Source organism: Staurois parvus, unplaced genomic scaffold (assembly GCF_062004578.1).
Source record: "Staurois parvus isolate SC_StPar_1 unplaced genomic scaffold, SC_StPar_1.0 ptg000349l, whole genome shotgun sequence".
NCBI lineage: Eukaryota > Metazoa > Chordata > Amphibia > Anura > Ranidae > Staurois > Staurois parvus.
In genome coordinates this window covers 4,328,652-4,355,625 of record NW_028318145.1, presented here as the reverse complement: position 1 = coordinate 4,355,625, position 26,974 = coordinate 4,328,652, and the positions used below count along the sequence as shown (strand labels likewise).

Genomic DNA, 26,974 nt, shown 5'->3' with positions numbered 1-26,974 from the left:
ACTAAAGCAAAAGGTTATCAAGATGTTCATAATTAATCTAAGTTCAGTTCAAAATCTTTAAACCATTGAGAAGAAAATTTACAGCTTAAGGCCCTGTTCACATCTGAGCAATTTAGAATTCTGGGCAGAACTGACGTTAAAAGTGCAGCCAAAATGCACAATGCACATTTGGTTGCCATTAATTCTTAATGGCACGACAAACGTGGTGCAATTTCGCTGAGATTGTCGCACGAAAATCATGGCGAGGGGAAAAAAAAAAAAAAAATTGCATGAAAGACCATGTGAGGTTCAATGCCAAAATATGGTACATGTGCTTCATTAACAAAACAAAAGCACATAGCGCACAGAGATTAAATAAATCCTCCTACATAAGTTGTACAAGTTTATCTGCAGTCATTTCCCATGTAGATCATTCTAAGACACACAGGTGAAAGGTTTTTTTCCTCATCTCTAGCAGGCAGGGGTAGGGATCAGACGTCATACACTGCAGAGCTATAGCATAGTGTTCCCTGATATCTGAGTGCAAGGAAAAGGCACAGCCCCCTCTAACAGACTCATAGAAAAACAAACATATAGAGCAGAGTCAGAAGTGACTAATATAGATAGAGAGAGCAAGCACACTCGCAGCTTTGGATTCAAGCTAGTAGACACTATAGAAGGATGTGCTTTATTAATTTCTCATGTTTGAAAACAACCACTTTAAGATCCCAAGGAAACACAGGGAGTTATAAAAGACAACTAACAGTTTTATTCAAGGCTCCTTGAACAAAAGTTCTAATAAGGGAAAGCGAAGCAAAACGATTCCTAAATAGGATGGATAAGGCCAAAACCTGTCCTATAAGAGTACTTAAAAGCGAAGTTCCAGTCAGTTTTTTGTTTATTAAACGTCAGCAGCTACAACAGGGGTACTGAATTAAACCACATGGAGGTCTGACCAGTAATATTTTCTTCCAACAGAGGTCCGAACCACATTTTTTTTTCAGCCCTCTCCTACTGTATATCACAATCCATATTATTCACTGTCCTCAGCCCCCCCAACACACACACTTCACGTCAGTTTCACCTTCACAGTGGTGTTCTCAGGCCCCCTGCACATCACCCCCACCCACCCCTTTACTTACACCCCCCATTATTTTCATCAGTCCTCAACCAACTTCAAATCATCAGCTCCGCCCCATACTACTGTCTCTTGCCTCCTTCACATCTTTCCCCCACAGTACTGTCCTTTGCCCCTTCACATACTCCCACACAACACTACCCCCCCCCCTTTACATCTCCCCCTCCACAGCATTGCCTCCCTCCTCCCATCACAAATCACCCCCCCCCCCCCACAACAGTAGTGCTCGCTGCCTCCTCACATCAATCCCCCCCACCCCTTTAGATCACCCCTTCACATCACCCCCCCCCCCAACACCACATGCACACAGCACTGCCCCCCTCTTCACATTTTGCCCCCCTTTACCACACACACACACAGCCAGAGTAGTGTCCCCAGCCCCCCTTCACTCTCCTACCTCTTAGAGCGGAGAGCAGGAGGCAGAGCATTTCTGGATTGGGTGTGGGAAGCACAGCACATCATTGAACCGAGCCACTTCTGTGCTACTCTGGATATCCCATTTGTCAACATTCCGGACTGGTACAGTGACTTTCACCTGCCACCACTAAGGAGGGCCACCTCAATGGATGACATCCGTGAAACAGGTCATGCAGGCCCTAGTTGACAACACACTTCTCCTCCATCCCCCAGCTTCATCTGCCCATCAAAGAGTCACTCTTCATAAAGCACAAGAACTCCTCACAGTTCTACCATCAGACCACACCAAACCTCGTCCTCCAACCTGAACTCAGGCCAACCTTCCAGAGGCCCTTGTCAACATCCTGACCTCTCCCTAAGCCAGGCCACACCGGTACTCGCATACCTGCTCTTGTCCCTTCTACACCCCCCCCCCCCCAACTCTCCCCAAAATCTTCTTCCCACACACCTACCTGAGGAATCTCCTCTACTTGCGATGCCACTCTTAAACCTCTGCAGGACCTCTCTGTGGCCTTCACCTATGCTGGCTTACCCCATACAGGGCACAATCCCTCAGGGTCACAGGAACCGCAGCCCCCTTCACCCCACCATTCCAGACCCTGACTCCGGACTAAGCCGGTACCTATCCCACTCAACCCTCTCCTCCAACCCATCCATACTTCTCACCTACACATCCCACTCCTGCACCACGGTGACCTGCCTGTGTACCTATCCTGCTAGTTACAGGTGAGCCTTTCCACTGCTATAGCAACTGGTCTTCGAGCCTGACCCCTGATCATGACAGAATAATCTGGCCCAAACATGGAGGCCGCTATAGCAAACATTGTGGCTCCTCTTAGGCAGCAAATTGCTGAGCTGCAGGAATTCGGGGTTACCCATCAAGAAAAAGTTGCCAAACTGGAAAGCCTAGTGGATAGGGAACAGGGAGAGATTCATACTCTGCAGAGACAACTGCTGGACCGAGATGATACTAACTCACATATGCCCCAGCCATCTAAGTTTAATGGAGACTGCCACCATTGCAGGGGTTTCCTTAATGTCGTATATATTTCCAAATGCACCCTGCTGCATTTCCTTCAGAGAAAAAGGTAATTTTTTTGGACTTCTGACTGGGGAAGCTCTAGCTTGGGCATCCTCTTATATAGAACAAGACAGTGGCACTCTGAATAATTTTGTTACCTTTTTGACTGCGATGGATCAGGTTTTTGATGATCCCAGCCGTTGTGCTACTGCAGAAGCAAAGTTGCATAGTCCACAGTCCAAGATACCACTTGGAACCCTGCAGCACAAAAAAGCCAGTTCCGCCAAGGGCTTTCTGAACAGGTAAAGGATGAGCTTGCCAGAATAGATACTCCTAATGATTCTGAGGCCTTCATCCAATTATGTATCCTAATTGATCAAAAGACTTACAAAATGGAGGAAGGAGAGGCTGGGAATGTTTGGAAATAATGGTGGCATGCATCTTTCTGCTAGTCCATTTGTTCAGCAGGATTCAAAAGTCTCTCTGGGTTCTAACACTCCCAAGCCAATGCAGGCTGATGCCATCAAGAGATCCATTTCCATTCAGGGGTTTCCCAAGGCTCTGTCCTCGGGCCCCTTCTCTTCTCCATCTATACCTCCTCCCTTGGCCAAGTGATACACTCCCACGGCTTCAACTACCACCTCTACGCCGATGACACACAAATCTACCTCTCCACCCCTCGCCTCACCCCCTCAGTCTCCGCCCGTATCACCCAGCTACTGAACAACATTGCAGACTGGATGTCGCACCACTTCCTCAAATTAAACCTTTCCAAAACCGAGCTCCTAATTTTCCCCCCAGCCCGCGCCCCCATCCTCTCCATCATGACCAACAATGCCATCATCAGTCCCACCCCGCAAGCCAAAGTCCTAGGTGTCACTCTAGACCCATCCATGACACATCTTCAGTGTTCTGGCTGAGGGAAGAAGGTTTTCATCCAAGATTTTACAATGCATGACCTGGTCCATTGGCCCCTCAATACAGCAAAGTCAGCCTGTACCTATGGCAGAGAAACAGTTCCAAAGCTTAATGTTTCCACCTCTGTGCATGACTGTAGGGATGGTGTTCTTAGGGTCATAGGCAGCATTTTTCTTCCTCCAAACACAGCAAGTCAAGTTAATGTCAAAGAGCCCAATTTTGGTCTCATCTGACCACAGCACTTTCTACCAATCATTTAAAAGTTCATTGGCAAACTTCAGATGGGCCTGTACATGTGCATTCTTGAGCAGGGGGACCTTGCAGGTGCTGCAGGATTTCAATCCATGACAGCGTACTGTGTTACCAATGATTTGGGGACTGTTTTCCTAACTGCCTTGAGGTCATTCACAAGCTCCTCCTGTGTAGTTCTGGGTTGATCCCTCACTTTTCTCATGATCATCCTTACTCTGCGAGGCAAAATCTTGCCTGGAGCTCCAAACCGAGGGCAACTGATGGTTATTTTGTTCTTCCATTTGCGAATAATCATTCCAACAGTTGTCTCCTTCTCACCAAGTTTCTTGCTGATCATCTTGTAGCCCATTCCAGCCTTGTGCAGGTCTACAATCTTGTCCTGGACGTCCTTTGACAGCTCTTTGGTCTTGTGCCATGGTGGTGAGGTTTGAATGGAAGAAAGATTCTGTGGACAGGTGTCTTTTATACACATAAGTTGTCGTTAGGCGCACCTTCTTAAAATGACAGGACTAACCTGTTTACCACATAGCCAGTCTGTGGGAGCCAGAATTATTGATGGTTGGTAGGGGATCAAATACTTTTTTTACTCACTGAACTGCAACTCAATTTATACCATTTGTATCGTGTTTTTTTCTAGATTTTTGGTTGATATTCTGTCTCTATCACTTAAAATTACACCTATGATAAAAATGACAGACCCTTCATTTCTTAGTAAGTGGGCAAACTTATAAAAATCTGCAGGAGATCAAACAATTATTTTCCCCACTGTATGTATTCATGAGAGAGGCAGAGGTACTGTTCAATGGGAAGAGTAACAGGAGAGTCATAGTTTATTTTAACATATCTAAAGTCATGTTTTGGATAGAGTAAGGAAGTGTTGAAATTCCTGTTGGTTTTTTATTGCTGCCTTTCCATACTGGGGAGATTTTACTTGTATTGCTGACCACTGTTAGACCACTGTGACATAAAGTGATAAAAAAATTCCAAACACTGGGAAGTCCTTCAGATATAGAGGGAAAATCTTTGGGTAAAAGCTTTAGGTAGGGAATCCTGTGTCCTTAAAAGTGATTCTAAAGGTTGTATTAGGGCTCCTCCCACCAGCCGAGTGCCCCCACTAGCAAGCCTCTTACAATGGCGGCACTCGAGCAGACTCGCTCCTAAGCCGTGCTCTTGTGAATGGGCATTGACACAGAATGTGGCTCGGACCGGCCCGTCTCTCTTCTCATTGGCTCACTGGCTGTGATTGACAGTAGCAGGAGCCAATGGCCCCAACTGCTGTGTGAGCCAAATAGAAAAGAGAGACCTGGGAGAGCCATGGCTCTCCAGCACATCGCTGGATCGAGATGGGGCTCAGGCAAGTAAAAGGGGGGCTGAGGGGGGGGGGGGAGCCGCTCCCAGAAGGTTTTTTTTACTTAATGCAGGGCTCAACAAATCCCAGGTGCCAGATCGCCAAGGCAACTAGAAATTGCATCCTAGAGCCTGGGTCCACACACTGCCTCCCATAGACCTCAATGCAAAAACTCCTGTCAATAGCAATCCTGTGAACACTCATCTCCGCATGCCACTTTACTGTATCACTTGCGAGTCTGGAACACACCACTACAAACTTGCACAGTACCCTTTTCGTAATGGCACTCAAAACACAATGCATGTGTAAACCACCTTAATAGGAACACATAACATCTAGCCTGTCATGCGAATATGCGAGTTTGAAAACGCATCCAGAATCGCATTTATGTGAACCAGGGCGGCTCCATTCAGACCTGGACATTTTGGGTTTGTGGCAGAATCGCTGTGATCGCAAAAAGCAGGTTCAGGTGCACCATTTTCAATAGCACCAAGAACATTGTGCGGTTTTCTCGTAATGGCCGTGCAGCGCGTGTAGCTTGTCGCCCAAAAGTAGCCTGCCCCAGGTGCCGACAACCCACGCTATGCTTAAAAGAAAAGAAAAAAAAACTGCCTCCTAACTTTTTGAGCTGGATCCTAGATTCAAAGCAAATTGGTCAAGTCCTGCCTTAATTTTCAGAATGGATTAAAGTAAAAAAACTAAAAAAAAAAAACCCTTCTGACTTCAGAATCACTTTAAGCTTGAAAATGGTTTCTTACTACAGGCATATAATGGTATTTTTTGTCTTTGTGCTGACATCAGCAGTCGCCTTGAACTAGGTATCCAACTCACAGGTGTTTTACTGCCTCAAATTCAAATAACGGTTGTGCTACTCCAGGGGAAAAAACGTGCAGGTATGTTTTTGTCTACTTTGGTGCATTAAGCACAATGCACTGCAGAGGACAAGTGTTAAAGTTTATAGCTGTGCTAAATTTTGCTGACCTCAGTTTCTATTTAGACCTTCAGAAAATTCAAAGTAGTAGCTGAATACCAGCAGTGGGTCATATGCCAACTTCAGATCTTGGTGTAAGAACCAGGGAGGCCATATAGTGCTTATGAAAACAAAGTGTTCACTCCCTTGGAAGTTTCACGTCTTCTTGTCATAGAATATTTTATCAAATTCTATTTTTTTTTTTTTACACTGATCAGCAGAAATATATTCCTAAATGCAAAGGCTCACCTTGTAAAACAACCCATTCCATTTAAAATAATTTATGTATAGATATAAAAAACAAATAACTTTTTCTCTTTTTTTTTTTTATAAGTGATCACATACTGCATAAGGTTAGGTTCACACTGACGCGATGAGTTTATTCAGTTTTAATAGTGCAAATCAAGGTGCACCTCCAGTGCAATTCAGATGCAGTTCAGCTGCAACTTCAAAGCTTTTTTCATGCGATTTGGATATAGCTGCGATTTGCATTTATGCTCTAGGGTCTCCCTCTCTCAACGGAAAACAGATCGCACAGCAGAGATTTGTAAAATGAAAAAAAAAAAATGCACTGCAATGGCAACGTATTTGAACAGATAAGCATTTTACATTCAACTCTATGGAGCTCTAAATTGCACCACACCACTCCAATCACGGACAACCCTTTTTAAAAGTGTGCTGCATTTGGACTACATATATGTGAACGCCCTCCATAGAAAATAATTTTATTTAGCATATCATGCGATTCCATATGTTTTGGAACGCAAACAAAATTGCATCAGTGTGAGCCAAGGCTAAGAGCTAGGGAAGGAGAAACAGCAGTACAATGGTCTTCACATGAATGGACATGCAGAGGGAAGGAGTATGTCAGGGCAAGTCTAATCATGGATTAGCAGCCAGCACAGTCAAAAAACTGACGACGCTGTGCTCTCATGCCTAGTGTGGTCAGTTTTTAACAGGAACGCAGAGAGAATGGCAAGAACACCTGGGATTTCACACAAAGGAAACAATACAAAGATAACAAGATACTTTTTCATACAAGTACATGGTACAGCAGGCACATATCAGGAATATGAAATGTTGGGTTTACATATTCTTTTAATGCCAAAATAATAACATATCTATGAAAAGGCTTTTAAATCAATTACAATGGAAAAAAAACACTTTCCAGTTAGTAATTATTAGTAGATGGTGTGTTCTTAGCAAATTATGTTGTGCCAGATTATGTCCATTCCCAGATGATTTATTTAAAGCCCAACTCCAGGCAATTATTTTTTTTAACTGGTTCTTTCACTCTGTTAATGTCTTTGTAATTATTGATATAATCTAATAAAATATATTGTAAAAAAAAAAAGATGTCCCTTTCATTGGACCTGTGCTAGCACTGCAAGGGTTAAAGTGGAAGTAAAGGGTGTTTTTTTTTTGTTTTTTTTTTACTTGTACCTACAAGTAAGCCTACAATAAGGGTTACCTGTAGGCACAGTGTATCTCCTAAACTTGCACGGTTCAAGAGATATTAACACTGCATGCAGCTCTGAAGAAATAGCATACCTGTGCCGTTCCTTCAGAGCTCTATGCCGTGGCTGGGTGAAAATGGAAGCCCCGTCAGCGATGACAGCGCACCACTGGAGGGGTTAGTTGCAGGGTGGATAAAAATCAATGATTTAAAAAAAAAAAAAATCTGATTATTTTTATTTAAATCGGATTTTTTTTAAATAAAATGCTTTTTGAGGAAAATATATTACCATCCAAAGGTTATTCCATCATGAAAAAAGAATAGTTTTTTAATTATGTAGGCTGTATATGTTTAATGTTTTTGGTAAATAAATTCCATGAATCCATTCACAATGTCATGCTCTTCCAGAGGTTTTTGTAAGATTATTGGGCAGTTTCTCTGCCTACAAGATATTATCATAGATGCTTGGTTTACTTTTGCAGTTCTCAAAATTGAATTTGACTCAGCGGAGATCACATGCCTCTTCTTCACAGCAAAAATGTTATAACATGAACAGAGTTAAGAAAAAGACCTTAATCCTAACTTCTACAAACCTATGAATACAGAATCAACCCCTTCAGTGCTAAATTTCAAGAAGTTCAGTGAATAGAATCAATATTTTTCTGATTGTTTGGAGTGGAATAGATCTGCACAAGAAGAAAGTGAAACTAAGTGTGAGGAGGAAGGGGCTGACAGTCTAAGTTTCTTAAAATATATATATTTTGTTTAGCCAAATTAGTTAACAAACATGGATGTTTGTTTAAGCAAATAACATATGCTGGAATGTTATTGTTTCAGTTGAATAAATCTATTTAAATTGTTATTATTAAGGTAATGATTATTTTTCTCCTTCCTAAGTACAACAGAAAAGTTGTCCAAATATGAATGATTAACCTATTAAACTGGGGATAAAAAAATTAATATGAAAAGTTGTTATTCTAAAAATCTTCATCTACTTGCATATTAAAGTTATACCAGCAAGAATTAGTCTTTATGTAGAAAACTAGGATATAAATCAAGCCTTACTGACTAGTGATTTAAATCAGTTTGATTTAAATCAAATCCACCCTGGTTAGTTGTAAGGTAAACATTTCATAATGTGCTAGTATGTGACGCATACTAGCATATTATTACATTGTCTAGCAGGGTTTACTACCGCTTTAATTGTTCATTTATATCCAGGAGAACTAAAAAATTAAATATTGTATACTTTCCTGATTGTCCGCTCCTCTCTGCAGCTAGACACTTTAGTGGTCTAAGGTAATGACATCAAGACCACAGCAGGATCCATAGCCCTGCTCTGGAATGAGGACACCAGGGAAGAGTCCATCGCTGAACTGTGAGAGAGCACCATCTGCCAGAGGGAGGAAGAGATCGAGTAAAACGGTTTCTCCTATCCATTAGGCCAGTGGTCTCCAAAGTGCGGCCCCTTGCTTGCTTTTATTTGGCCCTTGGGGTATTATTCCGCCCCTCGCATTGTCAGCAACAGTGGGACATAGTTCCCTCCAACACGGCAGTATTCCTCCCACTGACACCTTCGATGTGGCACTATTCCACCCACTGACACCAGCGATGGGGCACAATTCCTCCCACTGAAACCAACGATGGGGCACAATTCCTCCCACTGACACCAACAATGGGGCACAATTCCTCCCACTGACACCAACAATGGGGTACTATTCCACCCACGGACACCAACGATGGGGTACTATTCCACCCACGGACACCAACGATGGGGTACTATTCCACCCACGGACACCAACGATGGGGTACTATTCCACCCACGGACACCAACGATGGGGTACTATTCCACCCACGGACACCAACGATGGGGTACGATTCCATCCACTGACACCAACGATGGGGCACTATTCCTCCCACTGACATTTCTCAGTGTATTATTGCTCCCACTGACATCAACGTCTGGCCCCTCTAAAGTCTGAAGGATAGTAAGCTGGCCCTTTGTTTAGAAAGTCTGGAGACCCTGGTACTAGACAAAATGGCTATTACCCTTTGAAGTGTAGGCACAGTTCCACAGTTCTTTTTTCTCTGCCTGGAGTTGGGCTCAAGTGTACTCCAAGGGATATTTAGTGGACATGTTCTTACAGACATCACCTAACGTGTGCTTCTCAATCACATTTTATGGTGATGGTAAGAGTATTATTTTATATTAATAGTGTAAGTTATGCCATGGCACAGATTCAACAGAGGTTGGACCTTGCAGGTACATGTATTTACTACAATCACTTGACACACCTTGACATCTTGACTACAAGTAAGATTTCAATCCTGAGTTCTAGAGAAACAGCTAAAAACAAAAACACATATACAGGTGCTGTTTTACCTGCTAAATGACTTGTATTTCTGTTAATAAAGTCCCCAGATTTTTCTCTGCTGTAGTACAGGTCTTGACCCTGGTAATGTGATATTAAACCTTTGGGTTTTTTGTTTTGTTTTTATAATTTACTTAACCACTTGCCCTCCAGAGGATTTACTCCCCCCCCCCCCCTCCTTCCTGTCCAGGCTTTTTTTTGCGATACGGTGCTGCATTACTTTAACTGACAAATGCACGGTCATGCAACGCGGTCCATAAATGAAATTTGTGTCCTTTTTTCACACAAATAGAGTTTTCTTTCGGTGGTATTTGACCACCTCTGCGGTTTAAATTTTTTGCGCTATAAACAAAAAAAGACAGACAATTTTGAAAATAAATATATATATATATATATATATATATATATATATATATATATATATATATATATATATATATATATATAAATAAATGTTTTACTTTTTGATATAAAACATATTCAGTACAAATAAAATAAAAAAAACAAGTTCTCACACACACACTATACTATAAAATGGGCCATATTCTCCATACACTGATCGGCCAGTGTGCGCACAACCGCCTACAAGTTGTCACACACACACTATACGATAAAATGAGCCATATTCTCCATACACTGATTGGCCAGTGTGCGCACAACCACCTACAAGTTGTCACACACTATACTATAAAATGGGCCATATTCTCCGTACACTGATCAGCCAGTGTGCGCACAACCACCTACAAGTTGTCATACACACACACTATAAAATGAGCCATAGTCTACATACGCTGATCGGCCAGTGTGCGCACAGCCATCTACAAGTTGTCACACACACACACTATACTATAAAATGAGCCATATTCTCCATACACTGATCAGCCAGCGTGCGCACAACCACCTACAATTTGTCACACACACACACACACACACACACACACACACACACACACACTATACTATAAAATGGGCCATATTCTCCATACACTGATCGGCCAGTGTGCGCACAGCCATCTACAAGCCTCGCACACATTATACTATAAAATAGGCCATTTTCTCCAAACACTGATCAGCCAGAGTGCGCACAGCCACCTAAAAGTTGTCACAAACACACACACTGTACTATAAAATGGGCCATATTCTCCATACACTGATTGGCCAGTGTGCGCACAACCATCTACAAGTTGTCACACACACACTATAAAAATGAGCCATATTCTCCATACGCTGATCGGCCAGTGTGCGCACAACCACCTACAAGATATCACACACACACACATTATACTATAAAATGAGCCATATTCTCCAAACAATGATCGGCCAGAGTGCACACAACCACCTACAAGTTGTCACACACACACTATACTACAAAATGAGCCATATTCTCCATACACTGATTGGTCAGTGTGCGCACAACCACCTACAAGTTGTCACAAACACTATACTATAAAATTGGCCATATTCTCCATACACTGATCGGCCAGTGTGCGCACAACCACCTACAAGTTGTCACACACACACTATACTATAAAATTGGCCATATTCTCCATACACTGATCGGCCAGTGTGCGCACAACAACCTACAAGTTGTCACACACACACTATACTATAAAATTGGCCATATTCTCCATACACTGATCGGCCAGTGTGCGCACAACCATCTACAAGTTGTCACACACACACTATACTATAAAATTGTCCATATTCTCCATACACTGATCGGCCAGTGTGCGCACAACCACCTACAAGTTGTCACACACACACTATACTATAAAATTGGCCATATTCTCCATACACTGATCGGCCAGTGTGCGCACAACCATCTACAAGTTGTCACACACACACTATACTATAAAATTGGCCATATTCTCCATACACTGATCGGCCAGTGTGCGCACAACCACCTACAAGTTGTCACACACACACTATACTATAAAATGAGCCATATTCTCCATACACTGATCGGCCAGTGTGCGCACAACCATCTACAAGTTGTCACACACACACTATACTATAAAATTGTCCATATTCTCCATACACTGATCGGCCAGTGTGCGCACAACAACCTACAAGTTGTCACACACAGACTATACTATAAAATGGGCCATATTCTCCATACACTGATCGGCCAGTGTGCGCACAACCATCTACAAGTTGTCACACACACACTATACTATAAAATTGGCCATTTTCTCCAAACACTGATCAGCCAGAGTGCGCACAGCCACCTAAAAGTTGTCACAAACACACACACTGTACTATAAAATGGGCCATATTCTCCATACACTGATTGGCCAGTGTGCGCACAACCATCTACAAGTTGTCACACACACACTATACTATAAAATGGGCCATATTCTCCATACACTGATTGGCCAGTGTGCGCACAACCATCTACAAGTTGTCACACACACACTATAAAAATGAGCCATATTCTCCATACGCTGATCGGCCAGTGTGCGCACAACCACCTACAAGATATCACACACACACACATTATACTATAAAATGAGCCATATTCTCCAAACAATGATCGGCCAGAGTGCACACAACCACCTACAAGTTGTCACACACACACTATACTACAAAATGAGCCATATTCTCCATACACTGATTGGTCAGTGTGCGCACAACCACCTACAAGTTGTCACACACACTATACTATAAAATGGGGCATATTCTCCATACACTGATCAGCCAGGGTGCGCACAACCACCTACAAGTTGTCACACACACAATATGCTATACAATGGGCCATATTTTCCATACACTGATCGGCCAGGGTGCGCACAACAACCTACAAGTTCTCACACACACACTATACTATAAAATGAGCCATATTCTCCATACACTGATTGGCCAGTGTGCGCACAACCACCTACAAGTTGTCACACACACACTATACTACAAAATGAGCCATATTCTCCATACACTGATTGGTCAGTGTGCGCACAACCACCTACAAGTTGTCACACACACTATACTATAAAATGGGGCATATTCTCCATACACTGATCAGCCAGGGTGCGCACAACCACCTACAAGTTGTCACACACACAATATGCTATACAATGGGCCATATTTTCCATACACTGATCGGCCAGGGTGCGCACAACAACCTACAAGTTCTCACACACACACTATACTATAAAATGAGCCATATTCTCCATACACTGATTGGCCAGTGTGCGCACAACCACCTACAAGTTGTCACACACACATTATACTATAAAATGGGCCATATTCTCCATACACTGATCGGCCAGTGTGCACACAACCACCTACAAGTTGTCACACACACATTATACTATAAAATGAGCCATATTCTCCATACACTGATCGGCCAGTGTGCGCACAACCATCTACAAGTTGTCACACACACACTACACTATAAAATTGGCCATATTCTCCATACACTGATCGGCCAGTGTGCGCACAACCACCTACAAGTTGTCACACACACATTATACTATAAAATGAGCCATATTCTCCATACACTGATCGGCCAGTGTGCGCACAACCACCTACAAGTTGTCACACACACACTATACTATAAAATTGGCCATATTCTCCATACACTGATCGGCCAGTGTGCGCACAACAACCTAGAAGTTGTCACACACACACTATACTATAAAATGGGCCATATTCTCCATACACTGATCGGCCAGTGTGCGCACAACCACCTACAAGTTGTCACACACACATTATACTGGCCGATCAGTGTATTCTGCATACACTGATTGGCCAGTGTGCACCGAGATGAGTCTGTTGGTGTAGCAGCAGTCCTGGAGTACTGGTCCTGCACTCCCCACCATTGGAGGAATGTTGGTGGACTACAGCCCTGCTGGACTGTCACCCAGAAAGACAGGAGTGCCACACATTGGGAACAGCAGGGTCCCAGCAATCAAAGGCTGAACATGTCAGGTGTATGAGGACACTTCAGGAGACATGATGTGCATAGAACTGTGTACACACACTGGGGACAGGAGCTAGCTTGCTGGCAGCACCACTGTGTATGAAGCAGTGGCTATCCCAGTCCCCAGGAAGGATTACCATGAGTCTAGGAACCCGGCGCCCTCTCCTCACCTGCCCATTGATCAGTATTCTGTGCGCCTGTATGAGGACTCTGAGCGCCGCCATCGTAGTCTCTGTACACCAAATCTGACCTTTCACCTCAGAAGAGTGGGAGGAGTCTGCTGCCAAGCGACCAATGAGGCTCCTAGAAGAAGCAGCGCGTGCTTACCCTCCCATGTGCTGAAGTGTCCTTGTCTCTGTCAGCTGTGCGCTGAGGTGACCGGGAGGTGTGGGGACGGAGTTCCCGCCTAGTAGCCCTGTCATTCTCGCTGTGGCTCGTATAGTTCATCTAGCTCCGGCCTCCTCTACAGAGCTTTGCCACTGACAACGTAAGCATAGGGCATGGCACGGAGGAGTTTACATTGTCAGTTCAGGTAGTGGTCGAGGGGAAGGAATTTCTCCTGTATATGGAGGGGGTGTGTGAGGAACATGAGGCCAGTACTTTTATCTCATTGCGGGATATGGGGCTGGCCGTACAATTCTTTCCGTCTAAAGTCCCTCAATATTTCTTTTGTTTTTAATATTTAGGCCGCTTGAGAAGGTTCAGCACAGCATTTTATTAATTTTTTTTACTGAAGTAAAATATAGCCCATTATTTACAGTGTGCTTTTGCACACGTGTGTGAACAAGTGTTGCGTATTCCGCAGAAAAAAAAAATCTGCATTTTTGGTCAGAAATTTATGTCGTGTTTGCACTCGAATACGCGCATAGAAGCATAAGTATTATTTTTCCCTAAGAATATATTGTGCATGCAAATGTGCAAAATAGATGCCTAAAATTACATCCCAAAAACATGTTCAAGCATCAGTACTTTGTAAAAGAGGTCTAATGACCATGTAAACTAGAACTGCATTAGTGCCCATTCACATATACAGGTGAAACTCGAAAAATTAGAATATCGTGCAAAAGTTCATTTATTTCGGTAATGCAACTTAAAAAGTGAAACTAATATATGAGATAGACTCATTACATGCAAAGCAAGATAGTTCAAGCCGTGATTTGTCATAATTGTGATGATTATGGCTTACAGCTCATGAAAACCCCAAATCCACAATCTCAGATAATTAGAATATTACATGCAATCAATAAAACAAGGATTGTACATAGAACAATATTGGACCTCTGAAAAGTATAAGCATGCATATGTACTCAGTACTTGGTTTGGGCTCCTTTTGCAGCAATTACTGCCTCAATGTGGCGTGGCATGGAAGCTAGCAGCCTGTGGCACTGTTGAGGTGTTATGGAAGACCAGGATCCTTCAATAGCGGTCTTCAGCTCTTCTGCATTGTTCGGTCTTATGTCTTTCATCTTTCTCTAGGCAATGCCCCGTAGATTTTCTGTGGGATTAAGGTCAGGCGAGTTTGCTGGCCAATCAAGCAAAGTAATCCCACAGTCAATGAACCAGGTTTTGGTGCTTTTGGCAGTGTGGGCAGGTGCCAAGTCCTGCTGGAAAATGAACTCAGCATCCCCATAAAGCTCGTCTGCGGAAGGAAGCATGAAGTGCTCCAAAATCTCCTGGTAGACGGCTGCATTGACCCTGGACTTAATGAAGCACAGTGGACCAACACCAGCAGATGACATGGCTCCCCAAATCAACACAGACTGTGGAAACTTCACACTGGACTTCAAGCGTCTTGCAATGTGTGCCTCTCCATTCTTCCTCCATACTCTGGGTCCTTGGTTTCCAAATGAGATGCAAAAGTTGCTCTCATCAGAAAAGAGGACTTTGGACCACTGAGCAACAGATCAGGTCTGTTTTTCTTTAGCCCAGATAAGACACTTCTGATGTTGTTTGTTGTTCAGGAGCGGCTTGACAAGAGGAATACGACATTTGAAGCCCATGTCCAGGATCCGTCTGTGTGGTGGCTCTTGATGCACTGACTCCAGCCTCAGTCCACTCCTTGTGAAAGTCCCCAACACTTTTGAATGGCCTTTTCCTGACAATCTTCTCCAGGCTGCGGTCATCCCTGCTGCTTGTGCACCTTTTTCTTCCACACTTTTCCCTTCCACATAACTTTCTATTAATGTGCTTTGATACAGCACTTTGGGAACATCCAACTTCTTTTGCAATTACCTTTTCAGGCTTTCCCTCCTTATGGAGGGTGTCACTGATGGTTTTCTGCACAACTGTCAGGTCAGCAGTCTTTCCCATGATTGTGATTCCTACTGAACCAGACTAAGAGACCATTTAAAGGCTCAGGAACCCTTTGCAGGTGTTATGGCTTAATTAGCTGATTAGAGTGGGACACTTTGAGCCTAGAATATTGCACCTTTTCACAATATTCTAATTTTCTGAGATTGTGGATTTGGGGTTTTCATGAGCTGTAAGCCATAATCATCACAATTATGACAAATCACGGCTTGAGCTATCTTGCTTTGCATGTAATGAGTCTATCTCATATATTAGTTTCACCTTTTAAGTTGCATTACTGAAATAAATGAACTTTTGCACGATATTCTAATTTTTTGAGTTTCACCTGTAACAAGGGTGGAGTTGGCGGTCTTGCCTTGCTGTGTATAATACAGATGTGGTCCTGAGTGGTCACATGAATGAGAGGCTGCCCAGGAAAAATAGTTGTTTTTAGCCCTAAAGATATTTATGGAGATTTGTTTCACTGCTGCTCAGCATCCCACAGAAGGAGGAAGTGTACAGAGGCCCATACTTTGCAGGTGAAGCTCTCTAGAGTAGGTGCATTGAATAATGTGTAAAGTGCATCCTGAAATTTACCACATTTATAGATCTTCTTGTTTAATGTCCCTGAAAATATAAGCTATATATTCTCCAACATGCTAAGTGTTTTAAGTCCAAATAATGGTTTAAATATTAAATGTGAGAAAAATAGTATTCCTTGTCTTCAGCTGGCTTTCCATTTTTGCTTACCAAAGAAAACTTATGAGCTGACACAATTCCTTCGCCTGCATTTTTATTAAAAGCTATAGTAAGAAATACATACATTCCGTGCATATGTACTAGTAATTGGATGTTAAAAAGAAGATCACTGCACAAATTAGCATGAAAAAATAAGGGCTTTAAAGCTGAGAAAAACAAATGGGATCACACATGTCAAATGGAGTAATGCGAACATATAAATGTACCATGTCAATTAATGTATTCAATGCTAAACTGTCCAAAGCAATGCTCATTACACTAATAACTTCTCTGCATCTGAATTGTACAATAATTTAGATTTTATGCATAATGATGGATTTGGACCATGATGCTTGGGTTGATTTGTTTTTTAAGTAATATAATCATATAACAAATTACTAATGTAATACTATTCTGAAATGCTGATCTTAAGAACAGTTTATATGTCATTGTGGAGATTGTGAAGCTTAATATGATTAATTTGCAGTTCTGATGGCCTCAAGAATAGTTCAAACTCACACAGAAAAATGTGATGTTTAGTTGAAGTCGCCAGCATTCGTATCTAAACTTGCTACACTGTAAGCCCAGAAAAATGCAACCCTTTTTGTGAAAACGTATGCTCCATGCTTGTAACTGTGACAAAGCAGGAGGGACGTTTCCATTTTTCTGATTCTGTTGCATATTTACAGATATAGGTCTGAATTACATAAAAAGTTGTCCCCCTATGCTGAGAAGCATGCTTTAACTCATCCTCTGTGCATAAGTTATGCTTTTGGCCTGCAAATTGATGTTAAGGGGACCATCACAGACTCAAAATATTGAAAGATGAAGGGGTACTGGCTTGTTTCCCTGTTGAAAAGAACGCGGTGAAATGTGTAATCAATAACGCTTTAAGTGCTTTTTCCCAGAATTAGTTTTATTAAGCATTGGATCATTTCTGTGACTCATGATAAGACCAGCAGTCAGTGAAGGTCCAATGATGTCTTATTAGCTTTTTCTGAAAAATAAATGAATAATGAACAATCCACTATGGAGTCAATTCCACTGTGGGAGAAGCATTGTTTCTTCTTTGCACTGTGTACTCTGAGCCATGGTGTCAAAATCTTGAAAACAAGCATACTAAGCTTTGCATATGCACTTGATATGTGTGGATCTTTTAAGCAACTCTGTAATTATTTAAAAAAAAAAAAAGTAAAGAACATTCTGAAAAGCAAACAATTCCTGTTTGTTGTGTTGTTTTCTAGCAAATACCTGTATTTATGAAAGACGCTTGCTAAAAGATAGTCAGCATTTGGTATATTTTCTGGTGTGTCGGATGCCTAGTCCCTCTATGTGTTCTATGGTTACTTCCTCTGACCCCTACATCAATACTGTGGGATGTAGTGACTTTACACCAGCAGGAAAAACCACAGACCGCAAAGAGGAACATCAGCATCTAACACTTGTAGGAGTGTCAGATGCAGGAGATATTCCAGAAAAAAATTATTTTCAGCAGGAGTCTAGTAGCATGGGCAATAGGGCAGGTGAGTGTGAATGTCTTGCTTTACAGTGCAGGCTTCTCTTAAATTATCTTAAAAATCTTAATATTATTAAAAATAGTGACAGAGTCTTCAGAGGCCTGAAGAGCTACAAGAGCAACTCTGTAACCAGCTACAGATTACCACAGAAATTAACCAAAGATATTTGTTACTGCTTTAAAATTGTTGGTGTGATATGGCCCTGAATGTACTCATTACATACAGTATGAGTAAATCCAGCCCACCTCAGCTTAATCAGTAGAGAGAAATTATGTCCATGGGTATCATGTTTTTTTTTTCTTGACACACCCTTGTATGCTCCTATTTCAATGTACAGAGTAACCAGTTGGACATTACAAAAAAAAAAAAATATATGTGCTACTTATTTACTAAAAGCAGCCAACAAACATATCCCAAAACATTTGAGAAAGGTATTGTTTTCTGCAATGTACACAATAAGATTATAGGAGGAAACAAACTGGGACTGCAGAAAGGGTATCCGAAAATGTTATTCCTGTGGGCCTACTGGTTTCTACTAGAGAATCCATTTACTGTATACGCTGTGTGCACAATTATTAGGCAAGTGAGTATTTTGACCATGTCAGGGCTCCCGGGTATGACCAGAGGTGTGTGACTGATGCAGGGAAACGCAGACTTCAGATATGTTATAAACAATGTAATTTATTAACACTAACCATACAAACATAAACGCAGTGCAATACTAAAACATAACACAGTGCAAACAAACCAACCAACCACCCACAGATACATACAATGCAAGCGTCATCAGGCAGGCCGGGTCAATATCAGTCGGGCAGGTAGGTACAGGGGGAGCAAGCGGAGAATGGTCGGGGTCACAGGCCAGGTTCAGCAGGTAGCGGGCAGCGTGGTACAGAGGGCCAGGCAGAGGAGAATGGTCAGACAAGCCAGGGGTCAGAGCAGGGTCAGCAGAGAATCAGACAGGAACAGAGAGCAGGAACAGGATACAGGGCCCAAGAGAAACACAACACCAAGGCAGAGTCTGCAGGTCTGAATGTCCCTTAAATACACCAGTATAATTAGTTCCAGGTGTTTGACTGGCTGCAAGGTTGAGTCTCTGATTGCTGGGAGCACCCGCTGGCCAGCCCTGGTACTGCAGCTCATAAGGCAGCTGAGTCCCACTATTGCTGGCCAGTCCATTCCTGACAGTACCCCCCCCCTCAAGGAGCGGCCTCAGGACGCTCCAAACAGTCCTAGCTGGGCAAAATGTTCCACCGCCCGGGTCTGGTAACTGGCGGGATATCAAAGACTGGCACACCGGGCAGGACTCCGGGCAGCGGCACACCCGGCAGAGGCACATCGGGCAGAGGCACATCAGGCTGGACTCCGGGCAGAGGCACATCGGGCTGGACTCCGGGCAGAGGCACATCGGGCTGGACTCCGGGCAGAGGCACTCCGGGCAGCGGCACACCGGGCAGAGGCACATCGGGCAGGACTCCGGGCAGAGGCACATCGGGCAGGACTCCGGGCAGAGGCACATCGGGCAGGACTCCGGGCAGAGGCACATCGGGCTGGACTCCGGGCAGAGGCACATCGGGCTGGACTCCGGGCAGAGGCACATCGGGCTGGACTCCGGGCAGAGGCACATCGGATTACCAGGCGAAGCAGCAGGCACCGGGCCCCCGGGCGGGGCAGCAGGCAGGGCCCCCGGGCGGAGCAGCAGGCACCGGGCCCCCGGGCGGAGCAGCAGGCACCGGGCCCCCGGGCGGAGCAGCAGGCACCGGGCCCCCGGGCGGGGCGACAGGCACCGGGCCCCCGGGCGGGGCGACCGGCGTCGGGCCCCCGGGCGGGGTGACCGGCGTCGGGCCCCCGGGCGGGGCGACCGGCGTCGGGCCCCCAGGAGGGGCGACGGGCATCGGGCCCCCAGGCGGGGCGACGGGCATCGGGCCCCCAGGCGGAGCGGCGGGCGCCGGACCCCCAGGCGGAGCGACAGGTCTCGGGCCCTCAGGCGGAGCGGCGGGCGCCGGACCCCCAGATGGAGCGACAGGTCTCGGGCCCTCAGGCGGAGCGGCGGGCGCCGGACCCCCAGGTGGAGCGACAGGTCTCGGGCCCTCAGGCGGAGCGGCGGGCGCCGGACCCCCAGGTGGAGCGACAGGTCTCGGGCCCTCAGGCGGAGCGGCGGGCGCCGGACCCCCAGGTGGAGCGACAGGTCTCGGGCCCTCAGGTGGAGCGACAGGTCTCGGGCCCCCAGGCGGGGCGGCGGGCGCCGGGCCCCCAGGCGGAGCGACAGGTCTCGGGACCCCAGGCGGAGCGACAGGTCTCGGGCCCTCAGGCGGAGCGGCGGGCGCCGGACCCCCAGGCGGAGCGACAGGTCTCGGGACCCCAGGCGGAGCGACAGGTCTCGGGCCCTCAGGCGGAGCGGCGGGCGCCGGACCCCCAGGCGGAGCGACAGGTCTCGGGCCCTCAGGCGGAGCGGCGGGCGCCGGACCCCCAGGCGGAGCGACAGGTCTCGGGCCCTCAGGCGGAGCGGCGGGTGCCGGACCCCCAGGTGGAGCGACAGGTCTCGGGCCCTCAGGCGGAGCGGCGGGCGCCGGACCCCCAGGTGGAGCGACAGGTCTCAGGCCCCCAGGCGGAGCGACAGGTCTCGGGCCCTCAGGCGGAGCGGCGGGCGCCGGACCCCCAGGCGGAGCGACAGGTCTCGGGCCCTCAGGCGGAGCAGCGGGCGCCGGACCCCCAGGTGGAGCGACAGGTCTCGGGCCCTCAGGCCGAGCGACAGGTCTCAGGCCCCCAGGCGGGGCGGCGTGCGCCGGACCCCCAGGCGGAGCGGCGGGCGCCGGACCCATAGGCGGAGCGACAGGTCTCGGGCCCCCAGGCGGAGCGGCGGGCACCGAGTCACCAGGCACGACAGTGGGCTCCGAGTCAACTGGCATGACCGCTGGCACTGGGTCAGACATTGGATCGTCTGGCTGGACAGCGGGCATCGGGTCACCAGGCATCAGGTCATTTGGCTCGACAGCGGGCACCGCGTCATCTGGCAAGGCAGTGGGCTCCAAGTCAACTGGTATGACCGCGGGCACTGGGTCAGACATTGGATCGTCTGACTGGACAGCGGACATCGGGTCACCAGGCATCAAGTCATTTGGCTCGACAGCGAGCACCGCGTCATCTGGCAAGGCAGTGGGCTCCGAGTCAACTGGCATGACCGCGGGCACTGGGGCAGACATTGAATCGTCTGGCTGGACAGCGGGCATCGGGTCACCAGGCATCAGGTCATTTGGCTCGACAGCGGGCACCGCGTCATCTGGCAAGGCAGTGGGCTCCGAGTCAACAGGCACGACAGTGGGCACCGGGTCATCAGGTACCGGATTGTCTGGCTCGACAGCGGGCATCGGGTCACCAGGTATGACAGCGGGCACTGGGTCACCAGGCATCAGGTCATTTGGCTTGCCAGCGGGCACCGCGCCATCTGGCAAGGGAGTGGGCACCGGGTCACCAGGCATTGGATCGTCTGGCTCGACAGCGGGCATCGGGTCACCAGGTATGACAGCGGGCACTGGGTCACCAGGCATCAGGTCATTTGGCTCGCCAGCGGGCACCGCGTCATAGGGCAAGGCAGTGGGCACCGAGTCACCAGGTACGACAGCGGGCTCCGAGTCAATTGGCACGACAGCGGGCACCGGATCAGGTACCGGATCATCTGGATCAACAGCGGGCATCGAGTCAACTGGCCTAATAGGATCGTCAGGCTGGATCAGTTCATCATGCTGGGTAGAGGCATCAGGCTGAATGCCGGCGTCCGGCTGAGTAGAGGCTTCAGGCCGAGTAGAGGCTTCAGGCCGAGTAGAGGCTTCAGGCCGAGTAGAGGCATCAGGACGAATAGAGGCTTCAGGCCGAGTAGAGGCTTCAGGCCGAGTAGAGGCATCAGGCTGAATAGAGGCATTAGGCTGAGTAGAGGCTTCAGGCCGAGTAGAGGCTTCAGGCCGAAGAGAGGCATCAGGCTGCATACAGGCATCAGGCCGAGTAGAGGCATCAGGCTGCGTACAGGCATCAGGCCGAGTAGAGGCATCAGGCTGCGTACAGGCATCAGGCTGCGTACAGGCATCAGGCTGAGTACAGGCATCAGGCTGAGTAGAGGATTCAGGCTGAGTAGAGGCTTCAGGTTGAACCACGGAAGGCAGGTTCACCGGTTTGGATACTGGCAGGATGGTATTGGTTGGAAAGAATTTTCGCTTTTTTCTGGTTTTAACTACTGGAGCACTGCAAGTAAACGCAGGTCTGCAAACGAATGGAGCAGCTGGAGACAGAGAAGAGCTGGAGGATGGAACAGGAGAGGGAGCAGTTGCTACAGAGGGCTTTTTTACAGGGTTAAAGGCAGGACAGGTGCAGCGAGTGGGAACAGGGTACTGACATGCGGTAGATAGCAGGGCAGGAGGAGCTGTTGGGAATGCAGGAATAGAGTTTTGAGGAAATAGATTAGAAGCAGGACTGGGTTTTTGTAAGCTGACTGAGGCTGGGTGCAACAAATCTGTCCATGTCTGCAGTATAGGTTGAACAAAGCTGAGCTTACACAAAGCCTGTCTGACCAAAGACTGCACTGCATTTATACAATCTCTTAGTGTCTGTGGTGAACATGTGGAATAACGCTCCAAGAAGTAATCCACATCATCCTCTAATAACCACACCAGGGACTCTACCTGGTCTGCACTAAATGGTGGCAAAAATTCATCCCTGCATTCGGGGGTACCAGATGAAACCAACTCAGCACAAACCTCAATCAAAGGCTGCACCTCAGAGAACTCTGTGCCCTGATCTACTAGAACATGAGCGAGCCGTATACATTCTAGCAGTTCATCCCGGGTATACTCCTTCAGAGTTTGATAAGCATACTCCCTGTCATCAAACACTAGCAGATATAAATACGCAACCTCATCCAGATCCATCCTTCCCATCAACAAGCCAAGATGGCTTCCCTGTGCAGCCACTTGTGGTCAGGATTGGCCTTGGTGTAATGTCAGGGCTCCCGGGTATGACCAGAGGTGTGTGACTGACGCAGGGAAACGCAGACTTCAGATATGTTATAAACAATGTAATTTATTAACACTAACCATACAAACATAAACGCAGTGCAATACTAAAACATAACACAGTGCAAACAAACCAACCAACCACCCACAGATAACAGTACATACAATGCAAGCGTCGTCAGGCAGGCCGGGTCAATATCAGTCGGGCAGGTAGGTACAGGGGGAGCAAGCGGAGAATGGTCGGGGTCACAGGCCAGGTTCAGCAGGTAGCGGGCAGCATGGTACAGAGGGCCAGGCAGAGGAGAATGGTCAGACAAGCCAGGGATCAGAGCAGGGTCAGCAGAGAATCAGACAGGAACAGAGAGCAGGAACAGGATACAGGGCCCAAGAGAAACACAACACCAAGGCAGAGTCTGCAGGTCTGAATGTCCCTTAAATACACCAGTATAATTAGTTCCAGGTGTTTGACTGGCTGCAAGGTTGAGTCTCTGATTGCTGGGAGCACCCGCTGGCCAGCCTTGGTACTGCAGCTCATAAGGCAGCTGAGTCCCACTATTGTTGGCCAGTCCATTCCTGACAGATCAAATCATCGTTTTTATGCATATTGCCCAACTCCAAGCTGTATAAACTTGAATCCTAATTGGATTTAAACATATCCGGTGATGTGTATTTGTGTAATGAGGGAGGGTGTGCCCTAAGGATATCAATACCCTATATCAAGATGTGCACAATTATTAGGCAGCTTCTTTTCCTCAGGCAAAATGGGCCAAAAAAGAGATTTAACTGATTCAAAAATTGTAAAAAGTCTTTCAGAGAGATGCAGCACTCTTGAAGTTGCTAAGATATTGGGGCGTGATCACAGAGCCATCAATCATTTTGTTGCAAATAGTCAACAGGGTCGCAAGAAATGTGTTGAAAAATAAGACTCAAATTAATTTCCAAAGAATTGGGAAGAATTAAACATGAAGCTACCAGGAACCCATTAACCTCCAGTGCTCTCATATTCCAGAGCTGCAACCTACCTGGAGTGTCCAGAAGTACAAGGTGTTCAGTGCTCAGAGACATGGCCAAGGTAAGGGAGGCTAAAACCCAATCACCATTGAACAAGACACATAAGTTGAAACGTTAAGACTGGGTCAAGAAATATCTGAAGACAGATTTTTCAAAGGTTTTATGGACTGATGAGATGAGAGTGATTCTTGATGGACCAGATGGGTGGATTAGTAATGGGTACAGAGCTCCACTTTGACTCAGACGCCAGCAAGGTGGAGGTGGGATACTGGTATGGGCTGGTATTATTAAAGATGAGCTAGGTGGACCTTTTTGGGTTGAAGATGGACTCAAAATCAACTCCCAAATCTACTGCCAATTTTTAGAAGACACTTTCTTCAAGCAGTGGTACAGAAAAAAGTCTGCATCTTTCAAGAAGACCATGATATTTATGCAGGACAATGCTCCATCACATTCAACAAAGCAAACAAAACAGTACACCTCTCTGAACGGTGTCTGGAAGGCTGTGGTTGCTGCTGCACAAAATGTTGATCATCAACAGATCAAGAAACTGACAGATTCCATGAATGGAAGGCTTCTGACTGTTATTGAAAAGAAGGGTGGCTATAATGGTCAATTATTCATTTTTTTAAACATCAGAAATGTTTATTTGTTAACTACTTGTCCTCCTGAGGATTTACCCCCTTTCCTGACCAGGCCATTTTTTGCATTACAGTGCTGCGTTACTTTAACTGACAATTGCATGATCATGCAATACTGCACCCAAATTAAATTTACGTCCTTTTTTCCCCCCACAAATTGAGCTTTCTTTTGGTGGTATTTGATCACCTGTGCATTTTTTATTTTTGGGCTATAGAAAAAAAAAGACTGACAATTTTGAGAAAAAAAAACAATATTATTGACTTGTTGCTATTAAACATGTCCAGTAAAAAGTTTTTTAAAAATCTAATTTTGTCATAAATTTAGGACAAAATGTATTCTGCTACATGTCTTTCCTATAAAAAAAATCCCAATACGTGGAAATAATTGGTTTATGTTAACGTTATAGTGTTTACAAATGGCGGTATAGATACTGGAATTTTTTACTTTTTTTTTAGTAATGGCGGCGATCAGCATCTTTTAGCGGGACTGCGGCGGGCATTCTGACACTGGGGGAAACTGACTTGGTGTCATTGACTTCCCCAGTGACACGAATACAGTGATCAGTGCAAATAAAAAGCACTGACACTGTACTAATGGCACTGGTCAGGAAGGGGTTAACTGTGTGCTGTTTCACAGTATGCTGTGTCTGTGCTTTCAACTGTAAGCACACTGCTTTGCATGGCTGGAGCTGACAGGGGAGAGAGCTGTATTGTTTACATACAATTCTCTCCAACCCCCCCCCCCCATTGCTAATACCGGGTGCTGGAGAGTAATCACCAGGCGGGACCCGGTGATTGACAGCCGAGGCCGCAAATAGCCAGAAATGCAAAATCATGTATATACACGTGATTTTGCGCACCCCTGCCGCCCTGTAGAAGTATTTCTGCTATAGGGCAGTGGGAAAACAGTTAACAGATGAAAATAAGTAAGTGAGATGGGAAAAGTTTTGTTTTTCATTTAGCTGCACACTAGTAGTTGCCCAATAATTGTGCGCACATAGATATTCTCCTAGGAAAGCCTAAACCTACTTTTACTTTCTTAAACATTCAGGTTTGTGGTTTATTAACATTTTGGATTAACCAAGAGCACTGTACTTGTTCAATAATGAAATTAATCCTCAAAAATACAACTGTGTGTTGCATTATGATACCATTAATTATGAATGGCATCCAACTCTTTGTACATTAGTACACAACGCACTACAGCACACCACAATGCATATACCATGCATTGTGGTGTGCTGCATTTTAACCAATTCAATACCGGGCAATTTTACCCCCTTCCTGCCCAGGCCAGTTTTCAGGTTTTAGCGCTCTCACACTTTGAATGACAATTGCACGGTCATACAACATTGTACCCAAACTAAAATTTTAGCATTTTCTTCACACAACTAGAGCTTTCTTTTGGTGGTATTTAATCACCACTGGGGTTTTTATTTTTTACTAAATTAACAAAAAAAGACCAAAAATTTTGAAAAAAAAAAAAGTTTTTCTTTGTTTCTGTTATAAAAGTTTGCAAATAAATAATTGTTCTCCATACATTTAGGCCGAGATGTATTCTGCTACATGTCTTTGGTGAAAATAACCCAAATTAGGATGTATTTTTTAGTTTGTAGGAAAGTTATAGAGTTCACAAACTATGGGATATATCTGAATATTGATCAATCCTGAAGTACTGACAGCCAATCTAATTTCTTGAGGTCCAAGAATGTCAGAACAGTACAGATATCCCACAAATGACCCCTTTTTGCAAAGTAGACAGTCTGGCGTACTTCATAAGAGGCATGGCGAGTTTTTTGAAGTTGTATTTTTTTTGTCATAATTTTTCGGAAAATGAAAAAATTAAAAAAATTAGTTTCACTATTTTTTTTTTTACATATTGTCACCAGTGCAGTACAGTGTCATCATATAACTGGCATGGCGGTGATCAGCGACACTGACTGGTGACAGTATGAAAAAAAAAAAATATATATATTTTTTTTTTT

The 26,974-nt window shown here is 45.4% G+C and overlaps 1 protein-coding gene and 1 long non-coding RNA gene across 2 annotated transcripts in view; one reads left to right on the top strand and one right to left on the bottom strand.

Moving 5' to 3' along the window:
- The window catches only part of LOC149456761 (propionyl-CoA carboxylase alpha chain, mitochondrial-like), a gene marked incomplete at its 3' end in the record, with an annotated part of 701,434 nt that extends 687,329 nt beyond the window's left edge, over positions 1–14,105 (bottom strand). The window contains exon 1 of the mRNA XM_089684514.1: positions 13,961–14,105. Within this exon, the coding sequence (XP_089540640.1) occupies positions 13,961–14,014 (54 nt within the window). The remainder of the gene's footprint in view (positions 1–13,960) is intronic.
- Positions 14,106–14,158: 53 nt separating this feature from the next.
- The window catches only part of LOC149456760 (uncharacterized), a 193,438-nt gene continuing 180,622 nt past the window's right edge, over positions 14,159–26,974 (top strand). Inside the window, exon 1 of the long non-coding RNA XR_016313810.1 lies at positions 14,159–14,277. This is a non-coding gene — a long non-coding RNA (uncharacterized LOC149456760). The remainder of the gene's footprint in view (positions 14,278–26,974) is intronic.